The sequence below is a fragment of the Pleurodeles waltl genome, chromosome 9 (assembly GCF_031143425.1).
Source record: "Pleurodeles waltl isolate 20211129_DDA chromosome 9, aPleWal1.hap1.20221129, whole genome shotgun sequence".
NCBI lineage: Eukaryota > Metazoa > Chordata > Amphibia > Caudata > Salamandridae > Pleurodeles > Pleurodeles waltl.
The window spans coordinates 881,911,027-881,932,187 of record NC_090448.1 but is presented as its reverse complement, the minus strand read 5'-3'; the positions used below and the strand labels follow the sequence as shown (position 1 = coordinate 881,932,187).

Here is a 21,161-nt window from a genome sequence, read left to right as displayed (position 1 = left end):
ATTTTTTTTAACCAATATCTGTAATATAGTGCTTAAATGTCAATAGAGCTAAAAGGTTCCTTGAGGTCACGCTAGACCAAGGTAAATCCAAAGCTCGGGCCAACCGCAATGGAGGTCAAGCCGGCTACAGGACCCAGGTAGATCCTGCTGAACAATACCTTGGATGAGGGTTGCATTGATGATGCACAGGCAATGCATCGGTTCTGATCCACACAGTTGGGTGGATGTGTCATTGTCAAGCAGCGCGGACACCTTTCGATGAAGGCGATGCTTTGTTGTTGAGCCAGCTGGCTGTAGGTGATGCATCATTTCTGAACTGCACAATCCGAGAGCTGTCGTCCGCAGTTTCTTAGCGAGGGAGGCACTGCATCGTCATCGAGCTACACAGACCCCTTGCGATGAAGATGTGTCATCGGTGAGCCGCACACACCTCTTGCTATGAATTGTCATCAAGCCTGCTGGATGTAGGCAATGTGTTGGTTTTCAACCGGCTTAATGGCAGCGATGTTTGTCAGAAAGCAGCTGCAGAGTTGAAGTGAAGTCTTTGATGTGTCTGAGACTTCAGAACAGGAGGCAAGCCAGCAAGCCCTTGGAGTCACTTGGTTCTGGGGATGAAGGGATGCAGATCCAGTACTTCTCACTCCCAGGAAAGGAGGGCAGCAGGGCAAGCACAGCAAAGCAGGAGTCCAGCAGAGTGGAGGGGAGGGCAGTCCTCTCAGCACAGCAGTCCTTTATCCTGACAGAGTATCATCAGGTCAAGAAGTATACTGATTTGGTGGGGTCATACGTCCAGTTCTTACACCCAGTGATGCCTTTGAAGTGGAGGCTAATTCAAAGAGGGGCTTTGAAGTGCACAGAGGTCTTTCCTTTCCTGCCCTTGCTCCAAACACACTACAGAGGGTTATACAGCTCCTTTTGTGGGGACAGGCACAGCCCTATTCAGTCGCATGTTTCAGCTCCTCCCTCCCATCAAGCTCAGTAAGGCCCATCAGCCTGGTGATGGGCCATCAGGATGTAAATGGCATACCTCAGCTCCTTTTGTGTATGACTGTCTCGAGGGAATGCACAAAGCCCAGCTGTCGCCCAATCCAGACATGTATTGGAAGCAGGCAGCAGTCACATAGTGCTTAAGAGCAGAAAAATGCAAACTTTCTAAAAGTGGCAGTATTAAAGTTGTAATCGTGAATCAAACTTTACAATTAAAGAAGATTTATTATTATAGGTCCATAAGTACCAAACACAACAGCCCTACTTCTTTTCAATCAGGAATTACACTTGATAAAAGTATTAAGCGATCCCTAAAGCTTTCCTGTGAGAGGGGCTGGCCTCACAGTAGTGAAAAGTGACTTTGGGAGTTTTTCACTACCAGGACACGTAAAACTAAGAAGCATATGCCTTGTGTTTTACTTACAGTGCACCCTGCCAAATGGGCTACATAGGGACTACATTAGGGGTGTCTTATGTGTAACAAAGACAGAGTTTAAGGCTTGGCAAAAGGTTTTAAATGCCAATTCGACATAGCAGGATAAACTGCACATACAGGCTCTGCAGTGGCAGGTGATACATGTTTAAAGGGCTATTTAAGTGGGTGGCACCCCTTCTATCTGGCCCACCCCTTCCGTCTGGAACGACTTCTGGTGCCCACAGCTCTGGGAAATGCCCCCGCTTCCACGGACCACGCACACAATCTGGGCATCATCCTGCACTTCTCTCTATCCATGAGCCTCCAAGTCAACGCCGTCTCATCGTCCTGCTTCTACACCCTCAGACTCCTTTGAAAGATTTTCAAGTGGATCCCCTCCGACTCAAGGAAGACAGTCACCCACACACTCATCACTAGCACACTGGAGTAGGCCAACACACTCTATGGCGGCATCACAAAGGAACTATAATCAAGACTACAAAGAATCCATAATGCAGCAGCCAGACTCATCCTGCGCATCCCCCGACACAACCACATCATCTCCCACCCCAGAGACCTACACTGGCTCCCAGTCAACAAGTGCATCACATAAAACTCCTGATCCACACCTACAAGGCACTACACAACATAGGGCTGGCATACTTCATCCACCACCTCTCTTTCTACGTACCGAACAGAAATCTCCGCTCTTCTCAGCTCGCCCTCCCAGCCGCTCCAAAGATCTGGAAAAGCACAGCAGGAGGAAGATCCTTCTCCTACCTCGCAGCCTGGACATGGAACACGCTACCCCTACAACTCAGGAAGACTGCATCACTAAAGCAGTCCAAGAAGGACCTCAAGGCCTGGCTCTTTGATTGAGCAGCATGCCCACAAACAGCGTATTGAGTCCCTACGGGTGATTAGCTGCGCCTTAGAACTCACTGGTTGATTGATTGTGATACAATCAGGCCCATTAGTAGCATTTCATTTACAGGCCCTCGGCACATACAGTACACCTTCCTAGGGACTTATAAGTAAACTAAATATGCATGTTGTGGATACACCAATCTTACCATGTTTTAGGGGAGGGCGCACATGCACTTTAGCACTGGTTAGCCTTGGTAAAGTGCCCAGAGTCCTAAGGCCAACAAAAACAGGTTGAAAAAAGTGAAGCAGGGTGGGCGAAAGTTGGTGTGAAGACCACCCTAAGGCTATTGGGTCTAACGGGTGACCTCCACCCCACCAACACCCCAATCCCCCTCGCCCCCCCCTCCCCTTCGCACACACACTTTCCCAGGTGAAAGTGGGGAGAGCTACCCATCCCCTTGGGAGTTCTCTTCACTAAGGCGGAACAACCTAGAGATACCATCATCATTGGTGTGGTCTGACTGAGGTCGGTGTTCCACGCTAAAGTCCATTCCCTTTAGGGAAATGGACCACCTCAACAATTTTGAATTCTCCCCCCTCATTTGCATTAGCTACCCGAGAGGCATGTCGTCTGTCTGAATCCGGAAGTGAGTCAGGTATGGTCTCAAACTCTTCAGTGCGCAGACCACAGCAAAATCTTCCTGCTCAATAGGGCTCCACCTCTGTTCCTGGGGTGGTAACCTCCTGGAAATGAAAGCTACAGGTTGGTACAGGCCCTCTTCATTAAACTGTGACAGTACTGCCCCATGCCATACTCTGAGACATCAGTTTAAACTATGAACTCCTTGGAAAAGTCAGGGACCTTGAGCACAGGGGCTGTGCACATGGCTTGCTTCAGGGAGTAGAATACTTTCTGGCATGCATCTGTCCATATCACATTTCTAGGTTATTTCTTGGACGCAAGTTCTGTCAAGGGGGTCACAATGGTGCCACACCCTTTATCAAACCTCTTGTAATACCCAGTGAGGTCTAAAAAGGCTCTCACCTCAGTCTGAGTCTTTGGGGGCTCCCAGGCTATGATGGTGTCAATCGCAGCCTGGAGGAGTTTCCCTTTACCCCACACTCACCAGGCATCCTAACTACACCATAGTCCCCTTCCCTATTTGGCACTTACTATCCTTGTTAGTCAGGCCTGCGCCTTGCAGAACCTGAAGCACCTACCGGAGGTGAAAGAGATGGTCCTTCCAGGAACTGCTGAAGACAGCTATGTCATCCAGGTATGCAGGGCTGAAATCCTCCATTCCAGCCAGAATTTGGTTTACCAACCTGTGGAAGGTGGCAGGGGCGGTTTTGAGTCTAAAGGGTATTACCCTGTACTGGTAATGACCCTCAGGGGTAGAGAAGGCAGACCTCTCCTTGGCTTATCAGTTAGGGCGATCTACAAGTATCCTGAAGTGAGGCCAAAAGAACTCGGGAACCGTGCAGCCCCTATTCTGTCAATCAGATCATCCACCCGTGGGATTGGATGAGCATCCATTTTGCTGACTGAATTGAGCCCCCTATTGTCTACACACTACCTAAGTTCTGATGTAGTGCCCTTTGGCCACCAGCACCACTGGCCTGGGCCAGGGGTCACTGGAAGGTTCAATCAGCCACAATTCCAGCATTTTGGAAACTTCTTCCTTAATGCTGGCTCTTATTTTTCCTGACAGCTGATAACTTTTATTCTTGAAGGGGGCTGTTGCCTGTGTCTCTGTCATGGGTACACAAGTGTGGAACCCCAGGAGCGAGGGAAAACAGAGATGAGAATTGTCCCAGCAGCTGGCAACAGTCCTTCTGCTGTTCCTCCCCTCCATTTGTCACCAACTGCATGGTGATCTCAAACCCCTCACAATAAGGCTTGTAACGGTTGAGGTGGATAACCCTTAAGGAGTGTCTGGGGGTCTTGAGGTCCACCAAGTAGATGGCTTCCCCCTTCCAAGTCAACAGTCTTGTGGGGCCCAGTCAAACGGTCTCAGAGGGCCAAGGGCTCCACAGGCTCCATCACCCACACATTCTGCCCAGATTGTAAGTCCACAGGGGCTGCCGTCTGGACGTACCACTGTTTCATTAATTCCTGTCTGGCCTCTAAGTTTTCTGAAACTTGCTTCCACAACTTGGCCAACTGGCTCCGGAAGGCCAGCATGTAGTTCACTAAATCCTGGGGACGCTTCCTGGGAGATTGCTCCCACTCTTCATTTACAAGGCTGACAGGTCCCCGTACAGAAGCTGAAGGGAGCTGAATCCATTCCCTTTCTGTAGCACCTCTCTGTATGCAAAAATCAGGCATGGCAGAAGAACGTCCCACTTACGCTTCATACACTCAGGTAGGCTCCTAATCTTGCCTTTCAGGGTCTTGTTGAATCTCCCAACAAGCCCATTGGTCCATTGGTTTGTGGATGGGAGGGAGTAGAGAACTTATATATAACTCCACACTCCTTCAATGTCAACTGCATTTAAACAGACATGAAGCTGGTGCCCGTCATGCACCACTTCCTGGTGGAAACCCACTCAAGTAAAAATCCCCATCAGGGCCCTAGCCACTGCAGGCTGCGGTAGTAGTCCTCAGCGGTATAGCCTCTGGGTACCTAGTGGCGTGATCCACCAGAATCCGGATGTACCTGTAACCAGAATAGGTCTGGGAATCCCTGGGCCCTACAGTGTCTTTCCCACCCTTTCAAAGGGGGTGCCAACGATAGGTAAGGGTGACAGGGGAGACTTTAGCTTCTGACCTGTCTTCCCACTGTCCTGGCAGTTCACCCAGGTCCTACAGAATGTATCCGAAGTCCTCCTCATCTTGGGCCAGTAGAAGTGGGGGACAAGCCTGACAAAGGTTTTATCCTGACCCAGATGGCTTGCCAGGGAAATCTTGTGAGCCAGCCCCAGTAGGAAGGACCAGTAGCACTGGGGGACCACCAATGCCCTTGTCACATGCGACGGTCCTTAGCTTCACTGTACAGGAGGTTGTCCTCCCAGTAAATGCAATAATTGCCAGAAGCCTGCTGCCTGGGACTCTGCATGTCGCCTCATGCCCACCAAGCCTGGGCACTCTCTCTCTGCCTTGCAGAAAGCTTCACTGGTGGGTCCTCCTTCTACCTGCCATTCTGCAAGACCCGGTAGGTCACCAAAAGAGACAGTTTCCTCTCCACCAGGCTCTGGGATAGCCTCCTGAGGCACCCCATCTCCCTCTGCTGGGAGACACTCAGGAGCTGGTTCTCCAGTCCTCCACCTCACCTTGAATTAGCAGCTGTCTGTCCCATAGTTCTAGGCTTCAGACCTTTTTGAGTCCCTCTCCGGGTAGCCATGGACCTGGTGGTAGCACAAGCCCTCTCAGGCTCTCCCAACATTTCCAGGTGTGACCTGAACTCCTTTTCCTTCCAGGCGGGGTGCTTTTCACTCCCTAAGAAACAGTCCACAGGCATGGCAGGGCTTACAGCTACTTGCAGAAGCTCTGAGACCTCCCCTCACTCCTCAAGGGAACAAGGGTCACTGGGTAGTGATTCTCATGGTTGTCTTTTACCACTCTCTGGTGGAATACATTGGGTAAAATCTGGTCTGGGGCACCAGATGAGTACTTACCATAGTCATACTGGCACCTCTGACCCTCAGAGCCCCCGCACCTTGCCCATTGGTGGTAACCCACTGCCTATACTTGATAGTATTGGATGGCACATGGATCTTTGGGACCATCTCCATGTCATCCAGGGACGCTAGGGTAACACTGCTTAGCTCCCCCCAGCTGGGACATACTCCTCCCCAAACACAACATTTGCCACCCCTGGTATCTTATCTCCAGTTAGTGTCTTGGGACACTTGAGATCCCCCTGGTAGTGCCCATACTTGTAGCACTTTGGTTGTTTGTTCTTACTCTTGTCAGGGAGGCTCTTTTTCTGGTGGCCAGATTGGGTATGGGACCCTTTCCCTTGAGAACTAGTCTGGGGGCCTTGAGAGCTCTTCTTCTTATCTCTCCCCCTCCTCCTTCTGGTGTAAACACTGACCACCCTTTTGGAAGTCCCCCCAGATGCCTTTGTGGGAACTCCGATGCTGACCCAGAGGTCCTCCTCCTCTTCAGCAAGCTTCCTGGGGTCATTCATCTTTCTATCCATTTGGTACCGGTACAGCTCTGGAAAACCAATTCAAACATGCTTCCTCATAATCAGGTTGTACAGCTCATCAAAGTCATATACCTAGCTGCCCCTCACCCAGCCCTTCAATGCCTTGCTGGAATAATCAAGGAAATCCACCCAGGTTTGTGTGAGAAGTTTGTCGCTCTTTCTAAATCACTGGCAGTACATCTCTGGAGTTGACACAAACGTGTTGCTGAGTATAGCCTTCATGGGAGTTTATTGTGCCTGGTTCTCTGCTTCTAGTGTAAGGAGTGTCCCTCCCACTGTGGGCATATACCTCCACAAGCTACCCTCCCAATACTCTTAAGCAACCTTGTGCACTCTGAGAGCCACCTCATAATTTGCAAAACACTGCTTGATGCTATCCCCCATCAGCTGGACTCCTTATCTATATGCGGACCCTCTCCTCACCAGCAGACACTGTAGGTAAGATGCCACCATCACTGCTGGACTCAATCTCCCTGGACTTAATGTCCAGCTCCTTTTGCTCAGCCCACGCGCTAATATTAGTTTCTTTTCCTTGATGGCCAATCTCTCTTTCTTCTCCTCTAAACCCTTCTCTTTCTCCAATTGGAAATTATCCAATTCCAGTTTTAATTTTCTTTCCTCCCTCGTCTTCCAGTTCCTCTGGGGACAGGCCTCTTGACGAGATGCTCCTCCCTGGCCGGGGAGGAATCACTGCTTCTTGCATGGTATTCCTCTCCTGGCTCAAAGGCATACTCTAAACCTCCACTGAATCATGGTCCTGCTCTTCATCGTCCTCAACTTCCACATCATCATCACCTTCCTTCTCAGGCGTCTCCTGTGTGGCATCGCGAGTTTCTTTCCAGGCCCTTAGTGCCTTTTGCAGCTCCACCTTCCTAGTGAAGCCTTAGGTAGAAATCCCAAATGCCTTGCATAAATCCTTGAGCTGCGTCACTGTATACTTCTCCAGCTTGGCCAGCTCAGAATCCCATTTGCAGGTGCAAGTATGGGACCCCCAATCAGAGACACGAGTTATAGAAAAATAAAAATGCCAATCAGGGAGAATTGCAAAAATTTAAAATACTAATCAGGTAGAGTAGGGAAAAAATAGATGCTATTGAGGATCAGAGACATTTAGCTCAAATTGGGTAGTAGTGTACACCAAATTACTGCAAGGCACTGCACAAACCCAAGTGCTATCCTTGCCACTGATCACCAGAAAGACTCAACACCAGTTTATAAAAATAAAGAATATTTATCTGACTAAAACAAGACCAAAACAAAAAGAAATCCAGTAAGTAGAAGTTGGGTAATGAATTTTTAAAGAATATCTGTAATATAGTGCTTACAAGTCAATAGCGCTGAAAGGTTACTTTGGGTCACACTCGACTGGGGTAAATCTAAAGTTTGGGCCGAACCGCCATGGAGCAACCGCACCTTACCCACACATAGCCTAGTGAACAGTACCAGGACTTGAGGGTTGCAGTGATGATGCGCAGGCAATGTGCCAGATCCGATCCACGTGGTCGGGTGGATGAGAGGTCGTTGAGCCGCACGGACCATTTGCAATGAAGCTGATGCATGGTCTTTGAGCGGGCTGGCTGTAGGCGTTGCTTCTGTTCTGAGCTGCACAATTCAAGAGGTGTCATCTGCAGTCTGAGAGGGAGGCATCGCCTTGCCGTCGAGCTGCACTAACCCCTTGCAATAAAGACAATGCATTGTCATTGAGCCTCTTAGATGTGGGCGATGCATCTGTTCCGACCAGCACAATGACTGCGATGCTTCGATTTTTGTCGGAAAACAGCTGCAGAGTTGGAGTGAAGCCTTTGATGTCCTCGAACAGAAGGCAAGCTAGCAGGCCCTTAGAATCAAATGGTTCTGGGGATGAAGGGATGCAGATCCAGTCCTCCTTACTCCCAGCAAAGGAGGGCGACAGGACAATCGCAGCAAAGCAGTAGTTCAGCAGAGTGGCAGTACTCTGACCACAGCAGCCCCTCTTTTTGGAAGAGTATCCTAAGGTCCAGAAGTGTACTGATTTGGTAGGGTTAGAAGTCCAGTTCTTACATCCAATGGTGCCTTTGAAGTGTGGCTGACTTCATAGAGGGTCTTTGAAGGGCACACAGGACCTCCCTTTCCTGCTCTGGCTCCTGACATACTACAGGGGATAATGTAGGTTTTTGTGTGGGGACAGGCACAGCCCTATTCAGGTGCAGGTGTCAGCTCCTCCCTCTCATCTAGCTCAGGAAGGTCATCAGTCTGGTGATGGGCCATGCCTTATCTAAATGGCACACCTCTGCTCACTTTATGTGCGACTATCTAGAGGGAAAGCTCAAAGCCCAGCTGTCACTCAACCCAGACATGTATTCAGGCAGGCAGCAGGCACATAGGTCATAGGAGCAGAAAAATGCCAGCTCTATAAAAGGGGATTTATTATTACAAGCCCATAGGTACCAAACACAGCAGTCAAACTCCTTCTTAATCAGGAATTACACTTAATAAATATATTAAGCAATCCTCAATGCTATCCTATGAGATGGGTAGGCCTTACAGTAGTGAAAAGCGACTTTGGGAGTTTTTCATTATCAGGACATGTAAAGCTAAGAAGCATATGTCCTTCCTTTTACTTACACTGCACCCCGCCCTATGGCCTACCTTAGGTGTTTCTTATGTGTATTAAAAGAGGAGTTTAAAGTTTAGCAAGCGGTTTTAAATGCCATGTAGACATGGCAGTGAAACTACCCATACAGGCTGTGAAGTGGCACGTCTGAGACCTGTTTAAAGGGCTACTTAAGTGGGTGGCAAATCAGTGCTGCAGGCCTACTGGTAGCAAATAATTTACAGGCCCTGTGCACTTTACTGGGGGACTTATAAGTAAATTAAATATGCCAATTGCGTATACACCAGTGTTAGCATGTTTTATGGGAGTGAGCACGTGCACTTCAGCACTGGTTGGCAGTAGTAAAGGGCCCAGAGTCCTCAGGCCAACAAAAATAGGTCGGCAAAAGTGAGACACCGAAGGATTGATTTGGGCGAAAAACACCCAAGACTGTCAGGTCTAACACATTTTGTATGCTTCAGTTTACCAAAAATGTAGCAGCCAAAATATTAATTGACCCCAGAGACGCACTTATGCAATTACACTAACTCCCCATCAATTATCAGATATTTTTCATTAGCATTACAAACAAGATGAAAGTAGCTGAGAATAGAGATTATGAACGAGTAAGTCAAGGGCCAGTTGACTGCTAAGGATAGGGGGTGAGGAGGTTATATTGAATTTGTTGAAATAGGTGTGAGAATATAGTGGTGAGATTGAGGATACATAACAGTGTGGAGGGGGAAAATGGCATGTTACGCTGTTCAGTCAAATGGAACATGAAAAGCAGATAGGAGCTGGGAAACAAGCTCTCAAGCTATGCATATTATGTCATAATCAATAACTGGAATTTTTTATAGGTGATATGTAAAACCAGAGAGGTGGGCTGGACTTATGTTCCAGAGAGCCTAATTAATCTTCTTTTGTGGTTTGTGGAATAGATCCCTGGACATCAGTCCGTCTTTATGAATGAGCCCAGACTGTCTGACTTCAAGCAGGTACTTTTACGAGAGGGAATCCAAGCCGAATTTGTCGGAGGAGTACTGGTCTGCAATAATCTTGTGGCTGTACGCCGGGTGAGTCCTTTTCATATCTGGCTAGAAAATGTTTTAGCTTATTTTCATAGCTTATTTATATATACACAAAATAAACATTCTTTTGGGAAGGGGTGTAAACTGTAATCTTTACTTTGCCATCAGAGGAATGCAAATGTCACTGTTGATGTGTGGGGCCTCACTGTTGTACAATTATGATGTACTGACTTTGTGGAATAATACTGACCACAGGTGATAACTGGATCTACTATCCCGGATTACAGATGGGATCATACAATCATACAACATAACTTGACATCACCGACTTACCACTTGGCTTCTGAAATTCTCCAATATAGGCATCTCAAAATTCTCTACAGCTGAATGAATACTCTGAGAGAATTTGCCATTTTATAAGGGAATTACATATTATTAAAATGGACGATAATCTGCATTCAGTGTCGGAGAATCTGATTTATCCAAGAATATGCCAAGAAGTGATGGTAAAACCATAGCATCTATATTTGGCTAAGGCTAGCCTTCAGTTTTCCTTTATGAAAGTGCAATTGTCTCCATTGCTGCTTAACTCTGATTAATTTTCCAGGCCTCTTTTTCCTTCTCTCAAACGAAAGATTTCCTAGATGACTTTAAGAAACCCTACCTCCTGTTAAAAAGTTTGATCCCCTATTAGGTATTACATTAGCTAGATAGGTGGGTGTGATCCAGCCTATGTGTCCGTACAGTACCATAGATGTCAGTAGAATCATACAATTCCGCCTTATTAGGAATTAAGATGTGGGGAAAGTTGGAACATTTTTGTAATTTGAGAGTCTAGCCATACTGGTTTGGTGTCTTTGAAGTAATCCATAGGCAGACAAATGTCTTTTATGAGTGGCTTTTGTCAAAGGTCTCATTAGACCCCTTACTTGAAATCTCAGGGCCTCAAACGGTAAAGGTGTAGCTGTGGGTCACATAAAAAATGTCTTGCTCTCTGTCTATTTTTTACAGGTATTGTTATGTTGACTTTGACACCAAACGTTACTTGATTGACCAGGCCACTCTGTACATCTAGTTTATTTAATGAGATTCTCACTGTTAAACTTTCCTGTCAGTTTCCTGTCTTCTCCCACCTCTTCAGTTGATGAATGGCTTTGTTACTCTGTTGGCTAATACTGTAGTAGGACTTGAATGCTAGCAATTTACTTATTTTGCCACCTTTCTACAGACTTACCTAATGGGACTGGAGGTAGCGATAAGCAATAGCTCCAGGGTTGGAATTCCTTTTTGAGTCTGTGCAAACCTACTAACTTGTATGTTTGGAAATTTACTCTTGTCAAGGCCAAAAGTAAAGCTTCTTCCATCGTTGGGGGGAAAAAAGTGCTTGGAGGGCAAATTAATTTCAACACTAAACAGATTTTCGCTTGAGCAGCTCTACACATGCATATTTGCTCGTGCAAAAATACAATTTACAAATATTTTCTAGGAATACTATTTCCTGTAAATTCTTGTGAATTCATCAAATATGTTAATCTGCACTAATGCAAACACATATACCATGGGTGCACTTTTATGATTTCCTTTAATAATTGGGTCCCTAGCTAGGTCTGACGTTAACCAAGACCTTTTGTTTTTATTAAAATTCTCTCTGCCTCTCTATCCATCTTTCAGCTGGCTTTATTGTGAGTGATCACAATCTGCTCTTTCACAAGAAGCATATCGGCACACAAAGTAGTTGTTCAGTGCCAGGAACTACTGTGTTATTGTGTGCTTTTCATACCGAAACAATGTTTGCTTTTTTCAAATGTTTGTTACAATGGTGAGGGCCATTTCCACAGCAATAAAGTTTTACAAAACCCATGCCAAAATAAGTCACGGATTGACAAAACCGAAAGACTGCCCACCAATCTGGACCTATTTGCTTTGAGAATGCTGGTTTATTTTCACATTCCTATAACCTTGTTGAAACTGGTTACATTTATTTTGCATTTTGAATATTTTTAGGTCGAGCCTAGGCAGAGCGCATGCACTGTCTCTTGACATGTTGTAATCTACTTCTGTGGGCTTTCACCACGCCCATCTCACGCCATCACTTTCATTCATTCTTTGGCTTGCCTTTCAAAATTCCCTTGATTTCGTAGGTAAACGCTATACGTTTGTCTCACCTTAAGGATGATTTGTTACCATCTTGGAGACTGACCCGGTTACATAGATTATTGCACGATCCGCTAAATACCTTAGTGTGGCACACTACTTTTTTCTTTTTTGCCTCTTCGCTTTGCGCCTCTTGTCCGAATGTTGTTTCTTCCTCTTCCTTGTTTTTAGTCATACCGCTGTTTTTTTGTGGTGTCGGCGGCCAAGGGCTGCAAGATGGAGGAGGGGGCTCTTTTTCATTTTATTTATTTTTGGAAGTTTCATATTGTGTGAACTCGAGCAGAGGAGCGCTTTACATGAGTACCACTTACGTACAAGTTCAGCAGTTGAAAAATGTACACACTGGTGTATTTTAAACAGAAAAAACACAGAAATCCCCAACGCTGTTCTTTCTGCACGGGGGAGAGCCGATACTACAATATTCAATGCACCCAGGAAACTCACCACATAAAGTTTTGCTTGGCATTTCTGGCCCATAACTCAGTGTGGGTGGTCCTAGGACAATGAGACCACCACCAAAACATTCTCTTTCTGTCCAGGTCATCTTCTGGGTCCCCACACTAGGTTGGGGAGGCCCAAAATCATAACCTCTCCCATCATTCAATGTCTTTGTAAGCCCTCTCGTGGCTGGAGCTTTTGCTTTACAGCTGGGAGTAGTTTGTGTCTTAAAGGGCCCTTTTTCTAATATCATTGCAATAGGCCTGCTAGGCCTGAGAAACATGTAAGTCAATACACCCTCTAGGGGTTAAATATATGGTTACACTGCATTACTTTCTGCCATTCTCTTTTCATGTGGTTATATCCTTTAGGGGCTGACTATATGGTTACATGACTTTATTTCTTCCACATGCGAATTTTATTGTGGTGTCCTCTGGGACAGTTCTGAGCATTACAGTCAAGATACTACAATATTTGTTGCCCTCTGAAACTCGTCCTAAAATGCTTTGCTGGGCATTTCTTTCACCAAACATTTTGGCACATAACACAGCCTGCGGTGGTCCTAGGACAGTGAGGCCACCACCAAAACGTTCAACACAACATGCTCTGTCATCTTCTGGGTCCCCACACTAGTTTGGCGGGCCCAAAATCATAACCTCTCTCACCATTCAATGTCTTTTTAAGCTCTCTGATGACGAGAGCTTTTGTGTTACAGCTGAGAGTAGTTTGTATTTTATCGGCCTTGTTGGTAATATCATTGCGATAGTCTTGCTAGGTCTGAAAATGTGTAAGGCAGTACACCCTCTAGGGGCTAAATATATGGTTATACTGCATTCCTTTCTGCCATTCTCTTTTCATGTGGTAATGCCCTCTAGGGGGCTGACTATTATGGTTACATGGCCATGTTTCTTCCAAATGCTATTTTTATCATGGTGCCCTCTAGAAGCTGTTCTGAGCATTGTAGTCATGATACTACAATATTCATGGCATTCATAAACTCATCCCATAATGCTTTGCGGGGCATTCCTTTTACAAAACTTTTTTTCCCATAACTCGCCGTGTGGTTGTCCTAGAACAATGGTACCACCATCAAAACGTTCAGCAGGATGCACGTTCTGTCTAGGTCATCTCTGGGTCCACACTTTTGAAATAATAGTATAAATAGGATACATATATTAGTTGCAATTTTTCATTTTTTGCTGCAGATCGAGGAAGAAGTGGTTTAGTTATATGCAGGGCCAATAGAATTATGTGGCAGAGAGAACTAAATTATGCGGCAGGGTTGACCAATTTATGTGGCAAGAAAAGTGCGGTTATGCATTTACAACACCAAAAGCTCTAACTCAAGCAAACGTAAGACCTGTTGCATTGAAAATGCTTGTTTTGGAAATACTAGCATACATTAACACATTTTACTAAATGATTCTTCAAAAAATGGTACCTTTTTCACAGTAGTTTAGCAAAACATTTTTTTCTAATTGCATTTCTTTGTGAACGTTTTATTTTGAAAGCAAAGAATCATCAATCTTGCTTTCAAAATGTTGCAAATATTTGCATGTCGTCGTGTGACTCTGTATCTACATCATCCACAGGATGTGATGTCAACGGAGTCTAATATTACCCCTTCGCCAATGCGCCAACGTCCATTCCTTCTTTTTTGCGCTTGCAATGGAGATCCGTAACGGTTGGTTCAGCTGTTTTTGGCCTTCATTGACATTTTCATTGACAGGGCAGAGTGCTTTTAATGTCCATGTCTTCTAGCTTTAAGCCCTGTGGGTCCTGTGGATGACAAATGTCAGCTACACACCGCCACTATGTTTGTATGTGATGCCTGGGAGAGCACCACAATGCTGAAGAGTGGGACTCCTGTCTGCGTCTCCATCCAAAGGCTCCACAGGAGCGCCGTATGAAGCTTCTAGCGGCGCAGATGTTGAAGCCATCTCAGTCTTCACGTCAGTCACGGTCGTCTTCTCGTACCGAAATGACCTTCCCCTGGAGTGCCTATGGGCTCCGAGTAGGTACAAGAGGTCTTGACTGTGTCCACATTGGTGGGCTCGCCCTCGGCTTAAGTTCGACCTCCAGTTTCAGTTGCCGAAGCTGTTACGGCGCTGGTGCACAGCCCTTCAGGGTTCATACCTTTGGCGCAGGTATCCATTCAGCTGACTCAGGCGAATCTCCTGGCAGCGTCAGTCGAACTCACATCCCTTTCCCCGTCTTAAGTCAACGTTGAGGATTCACCTTCTCTGCGCCGCTCTACATAGGGTACAGTGTCCGTTATGTCAGTTATCCCTGGCCGTCTGTCACATTCTGGGGAGTCCCCTCATGTTTGTACGTCTAAGGGACATTGTGAAGAGGCTGTGGATGCACCACACATTTCACATGAGGAGCAGCCTCTTCTTGAGGAGAGCTGCATAGCTGTCCCAGCTATGGCTAGTGGTTTGGATTGATTCCTAGCCTCAGCCTACTTTCATCCACTTGCCTTGCTACAGAGGTGTGTTCCTCTCTAGCTGACACGTTGAGAAGGGTTAATATGATTTTGAATTTTACAATTTATTCAGTGGAATTAACCTCTGACCCTCTCATTGATGTTCTCCATCAAGGACAAACGAGAGTTGAGCCCGGGCTTTCTTACAGTGATACCCTACATGATGTTTTGTTGGGCTCTTGGGCTCAGCCTGATACAGGGGCCTCTGTTGATCGAGCTGTATCTCATAGGCATCGTCCAGCCCTGGGTGATCTGACTTGTTAATTAGACATTGTAGTCACCGTAGTTTGGTTGTACAGGCTTCTTTAGCCTCCCATGATATTGAGGCTTTACCGCATGTCCCATCTAATAGAGAGTCCACAAGTCTGGCTGTTTGTGGAAAGCCTTACATTCTGTGAATACGTCTTGGTTCTCACATTCATTATGGGACTCACTGACAAGCATCTTAATTACACTTCCAGATGACATCAGGAACTCTTTTGCCCCTATGATTCAAGATTGCCAGCAGGCAGCTAAACTAATCATTCTTTTGCTGAGGTATGGATACTACTGACTCTGTGGGTCTGGCCATGGCCTCTTCAGTCGCTCTACGTCACTCTGTGTGGTTATGCACCTCTGGGTTTTTGGAGGCAGTTCAGGCCTCTTTGATTTACATGCCTCTTTATGGTGCTTGTTTATTTGGTGCACAGGTTGACTCCGGTTTAAAGCGTTTTCATAAGAGTAGGGGTGGGACAGCGAATTAGCTAGATTCCTCTCTATCCTTTGGTCTAGGTAATACCTTCTGTCTTAGCACATAAGCCGCGCTTTGGCAGTGTTGTGAGACTTTTTCAGTTCTGTGTCTGTTCCACCTAATGGTGGCACCCAGTGGGGTGTTCCTGCTTACTATTTTTCCTTAAATTGCTAAATATAAAGTATTTTTTGTTTTGTATGCCCGATGAGCTTTTATGTTCGATGGCATGTGTAGCTGTAGATACATATGCTTTGCATACGTCTGCCATCTAGTGTTGGGCTCGGAGTGTTACAAGTTGTTTTTCCTCGAAGAAGGTTTGCGAGTCACAAGATCAAACGATTCCTCCTCTCGGTGATAGGCGCATGGGCATCGAGTCCTTCGTTAGATAGTTTTCTTTCCACCGTCAGGTTTGGAGGTGTTCCCTCTCGGTCTCGTACATCTCTGTTCTGTCTTCTGACCTTTCCTCTAAGTTTCTATAAACATCGGTATAATTTTGATCACTTTTTTCGACTCTTATAGTCGATCCGATCGCAGTCTAGGTAGATTACGACCCTTTAGGAGCGACCTCGCCCTTCTAGGCCTACTTCGACACGTAGTCGAACAATGTTAGGCTGATGGAAGGGACTCCTTTTCGGTTCTGTGCTTGGTGTCGCTCCAAATTTCCCTACACCGATCAGCATTTGGTGGGTAATTGCGATCTGTCTCCGAAACACAAAAGAAAACTCTAACGCTTGTATATCATTTCGATTCAAAAAGACTCTTTGGGATCGAAGGGCGCTTCGAATGGAGATGGCGTCCAAGTCGTCAGAACACACACCAGACATCTTCGGAGATGAACACACGCAAGAAGTAGGACAGCGTGTAGCCGTTTCCATTGCAGATTCGGATTCAGATTAAGACTCCGATGTCAACAGCTAATATATGCCACATGCGCTGTACGTGAATACTCCAGCACAGTCACACCAAACAAAGACTATCAAAAAGACTCCTGCATCGGTCTTCGGGCCATGGTTGGACCCGAAAATTACTTTCAGATGACCAACGCTCGGGTTCGACACCTAAGCAAAAGACCAAAGTGCTATCGGCATATACCAAACAGCCTGCCATATCTGTCTCAATACCAACCTGGAAATCAGACTTTTCCACATCCGAGCTGAAAAAATTAGCAGCACTTTCAGAGCTGACATTTTCAGTTCGAGCCAAGCATTCCGTAACCAAACCTTCGGAATCAAAAGCTGCAAGTAGTAAACACTCTCCAGCTACTGATGAGTCATCAGAGATACAACCGATATGAGAGGTTATGGACGCTAAACAGTGCAAAATCCATATAAATAAAGAAACAGGAAGGATCCTAGCCTGTCCTCCTCCAAAAATAAAGAGAAAACTGACTTTTCAAGAGACTTTGGATGCCTATTAAGGTAACAGAACAGAAAGAGAAACAAAAGGCAATCCAACAGCCTCAGCCTTCACCACCACATTCTCCTATCCTTCCTGCTACCCACCACCACCTTCAGCCAACACTTAGCGCAGTTTTCTATACAGGAATCATGTACATCACCACATACAGGTGACCGAATTGATCCCCAACAAGAGGTAGACCTTTGGAATATATATGATATAGATCCCATTCTCCCTAATGATCCAGATTTATACCCAGCATGATCATCTCCCCCTGAAGATACCACTGCTTAGAATCAAGTTATAGCTAGAGTAGCTGCATATCATAAAGTACTGTTACATACAGACCCTCTTGAGGATGACTTTCTATTTAACATGCGAACATCTACCCATAAGGAGTATCGGTGTCTCCCTATGCTTCCAGGAATACTTAGACATGCTGAAGACCTATTTAAAGAACCTTTGAATGCAAGAATTATTACACCCAGGGTGGATACAAAATATAAACCTGCACACTCTGATCCAGTTTTTAGTAGGGCACAATTACCACCGGATTCCATAGTGGCAGGTGCACCTAGAAAAAGTGCCAATAGCCAGTCTACAGGAGATTCTCCTCCTCCAGACAAGGAGTCGGAAATTTGATGCAGCGGGTATAAGAGTTGCTACTCAGGCTGCTAACCATTGGAGGATTGCAAACTCCCAAGCACTCCTCGTAAGGTATGACAGGGCTCATTGGGATCCGATGGAGGACTTGTTACAATATCTTCCCCTCGGAACATCAAAAAAGGGGACAACAAATAGTAACAGAAGGACAGGCTATTTCTAACAACACAATTAGATGCACTACAGATGCAGCTGATACAGCAGCAAGGGGAGTCCACACCAGCATAATCATTAGGAGACATGCATGGCTAAGAGCTTCAGGGTTAAAGCCAGAGATACTGCAAGCAGTATTAAACATGCCCTTCGATGAAGAACATCTATTTGGGCCAGAGGTTGATACCTCAATAGATAATCTTAAGACTCAGAAACAGCTAAATAAAGCTATGGGTGCATTATACTACCAACTAGGGGCACTTGCCGTAGGCCACAATTTAGGGGTGGTCTGAAATCATCAACCACAGAACCCCATCTACCGCTCAACAAAGACAAGGGCCACACTTCTATAACATAGGTTCATTCAGAGGCTCTTACAAAGGATCTAATTATAGAGGAAGAGGTAAATCAGCCGCTCCCAGAGGTTCCTCCACCTCAACAAAACAGTGACTGCTTACAAATCCCCACAGAGCACACATCTCCTGTGGGAGGAAGGCTGGCAGAATTTACCCACAATGGCACAACATCACCACAAAACAATAGGTTTTATCAATTACCCAACATGGCTATCGTCTAGAGCTCATCTCTACTCCACCAAACTTCCCCTTTTTTCACACAGACTCACTCAGGAACGTCTCACTTTATTAAAACAGGAAGTACAATCTCTACGACTCAAAGGAGTCATAGTGATAGTACCAATATCCCAACAGGGGTCCGGAGTATATTCACTATACTTCCTCATACCAAAGAAAGATGGTGCTCTCAGACCAATTTTAAATCTATGCAACCTTTCAGAACACTTTCATATGGACAATCTAGAAGACATCATTCCCCTACTACAAAAACAGGATTACATGACAGCATTAGACCTCAAAGATGCTTATTTCCACATTCCCATACATACGGCACACCAAAATTATCTAAGATTTGTTATAGCAGGAAAGTACTACCAATTCAAGGTGCTACCATTTAGGGTAACAGCACCAAGGGTGTTCACCAAATGCTTAGCGGTGGTTGCAGCATTCCTCAGAAGACAACACATACATGTCTTCCAATATCTGGACGACTGGCTCATAAAGGCCAATACAATTAAATTTTCTCAACACACTCAATATACCATAGACATTCTACACAGTCTAGGATTCACAATCAATTACCACAAATCTCACCTGCAGCCATCACACATACAACCATATCTGGGAGCAATTCTGAACACTTAATCAGGATTAGCATACCAAAACCCAGGGAGGATTCAAGCATTTCACCATCTCATATCTCAACTACAATACAACCACACTTATGAAGTAAATGTTAGTGATGAAACTATTGGGAATGATGGCTTCATGCACAGCAATAGTACCCAATGCAAGACCGCACATGAGACCACTACAGTAGTGTCCTTCTCAACAATGGTCTCAGGCACAGGATCAAATTCAGGATCTAGTGTTGTTGGACTGCCAGACTCACCGCTCTCTGCAATAGTGGAATTACACCAACCTAACAAAAGGGTGGCCCTTCCATGACCCTGTTCCTCAGACCACAATCACAACAGATGCATCAATGATAGCTTGGGGAACTCATCTCAACACCCTTATTATACAGGGGGAAGGGGACTCATTTCAACAGACTTATCATATAAACCACTTGGAATTGCTAGCAATATCCCTAGCACTCAAAGCCTTTCAGACTCAAATCACACAAAAGATAGTGTTAATAAGGACAGACAATTTGACCACAATGTATTATCTGCAAATACAGGGCGGGTCTGGGGGAACACTCGTCTCAATTGTCCCTTTTAGCACAGACAATTTGGAAATAGGTGATTCACAATCAGATTCAATTACTGGCAGAGTATATTCCAGGGATACACAATCATCTAGTGGACCTCTTAAGCAGGACGCTGCAACAAATACACAAATGGTAGATTCACCTACAGCTGATTCAACAATATTTCCAAATGTGGGGAACCGCAGACATGGACCTTTTCGTCACAAGAGAAAACGCAAAATGCCAAAACTTTGAATCCAGGTACCACACACTCAATCCAAGGACAATGCTCTTGAATCAATAAGTCAGGGATATTTGCTTACGCTTTTCCAACTCTCCCACTAAGTCCATTTCTGATCAAAAAGATGAAACAGACCTCACTCACAATCATACTTGCAGCTCCCACGTGGGCACATCAACATTGGTACACAACACTATTGGATCTGTCTGTAGTACCACATCACAAACCCCCAAACAGACCAGATCTGTTGACTCAAAGCAGAGGTCAATTCAGACATCAAAATCCCAGCATACTCAACCTGCCGATTTGGCTCCTGAAGTCATAGAGTTTGGCTACTTACAGCTTCCATCTGAATGTCTGGATATTCTAAAGGAAGCACACAAACCCACAATTAGACACTGTTATGCAGCTAAATGGAAGCATTTTGTCTACCGTTGTCAGGCTAAAAACATTAACCCCTTTAAATCTTCAATACAGGATATTGTTTGTTATTTGCTACACTTATAAAAAGCAAACCTCACATACTCCTCTATTAGGATACTTTTAACAGCAAGAGCTGCTTACCTCTAAAACAGACAACATACTTTCCTGTTTAAGATTCCTGTTATAAAGGCTTTTATGGAGGGTTTTAAAAGGGTTATTCCACCTAAAGTACCACCAGCCCCTATGTGGAATCTTAACATCGTACTCACAAGACTTATGGGGCCACCATTTGAACCCATGCATTCTTGCCCTCTTCAGGTTTTTTCATGGAAGGTTGATTTTTTGGTAGCAATCACTTCTTTAAGGAGAGTTAGTGAAATTCAAGCTTTCACTTTAGAGGAACCTTTCTTTCAAATTCTCAAACACAAAATAGTTCTTTGGACAAACCCAAAAATCCTACCAAAGGTGGTCTCACCTTTTCATATCAGTCAGTGGAATTGCCAGTCGTCTTTCCACAGCCAGATTCAGTTGCTAAAAGAGCTCTTCACACCCCTGATGTTAAGAGCTCTCATGTACTATATAGACAGAACAAAAGATTTCAGAAATTCCAAGCAACTCTTTGCGGCATTACAACAACCTCACAAAGGTAATCCCATTTCAGAAAAATGGATTAGCACGATGGA

The 21,161-nt window shown here is 45.4% G+C and overlaps 1 protein-coding gene across 2 annotated transcripts in view; it reads left to right on the top strand.

Annotated features, from left to right (window-relative positions):
- The window catches only part of CPSF2 (cleavage and polyadenylation specific factor 2), a 188,865-nt gene that overhangs the window by 150,436 nt on the left and 17,268 nt on the right, over positions 1 to 21,161 (top strand). For both annotated transcript variants that reach the window (XM_069208202.1, XM_069208203.1), the window contains one exon: positions 9,937 to 10,071. In XM_069208202.1, coding sequence (XP_069064303.1) covers positions 9,937 to 10,071 — 135 coding nt within the window. The remainder of the gene's footprint in view (positions 1 to 9,936; positions 10,072 to 21,161) is intronic.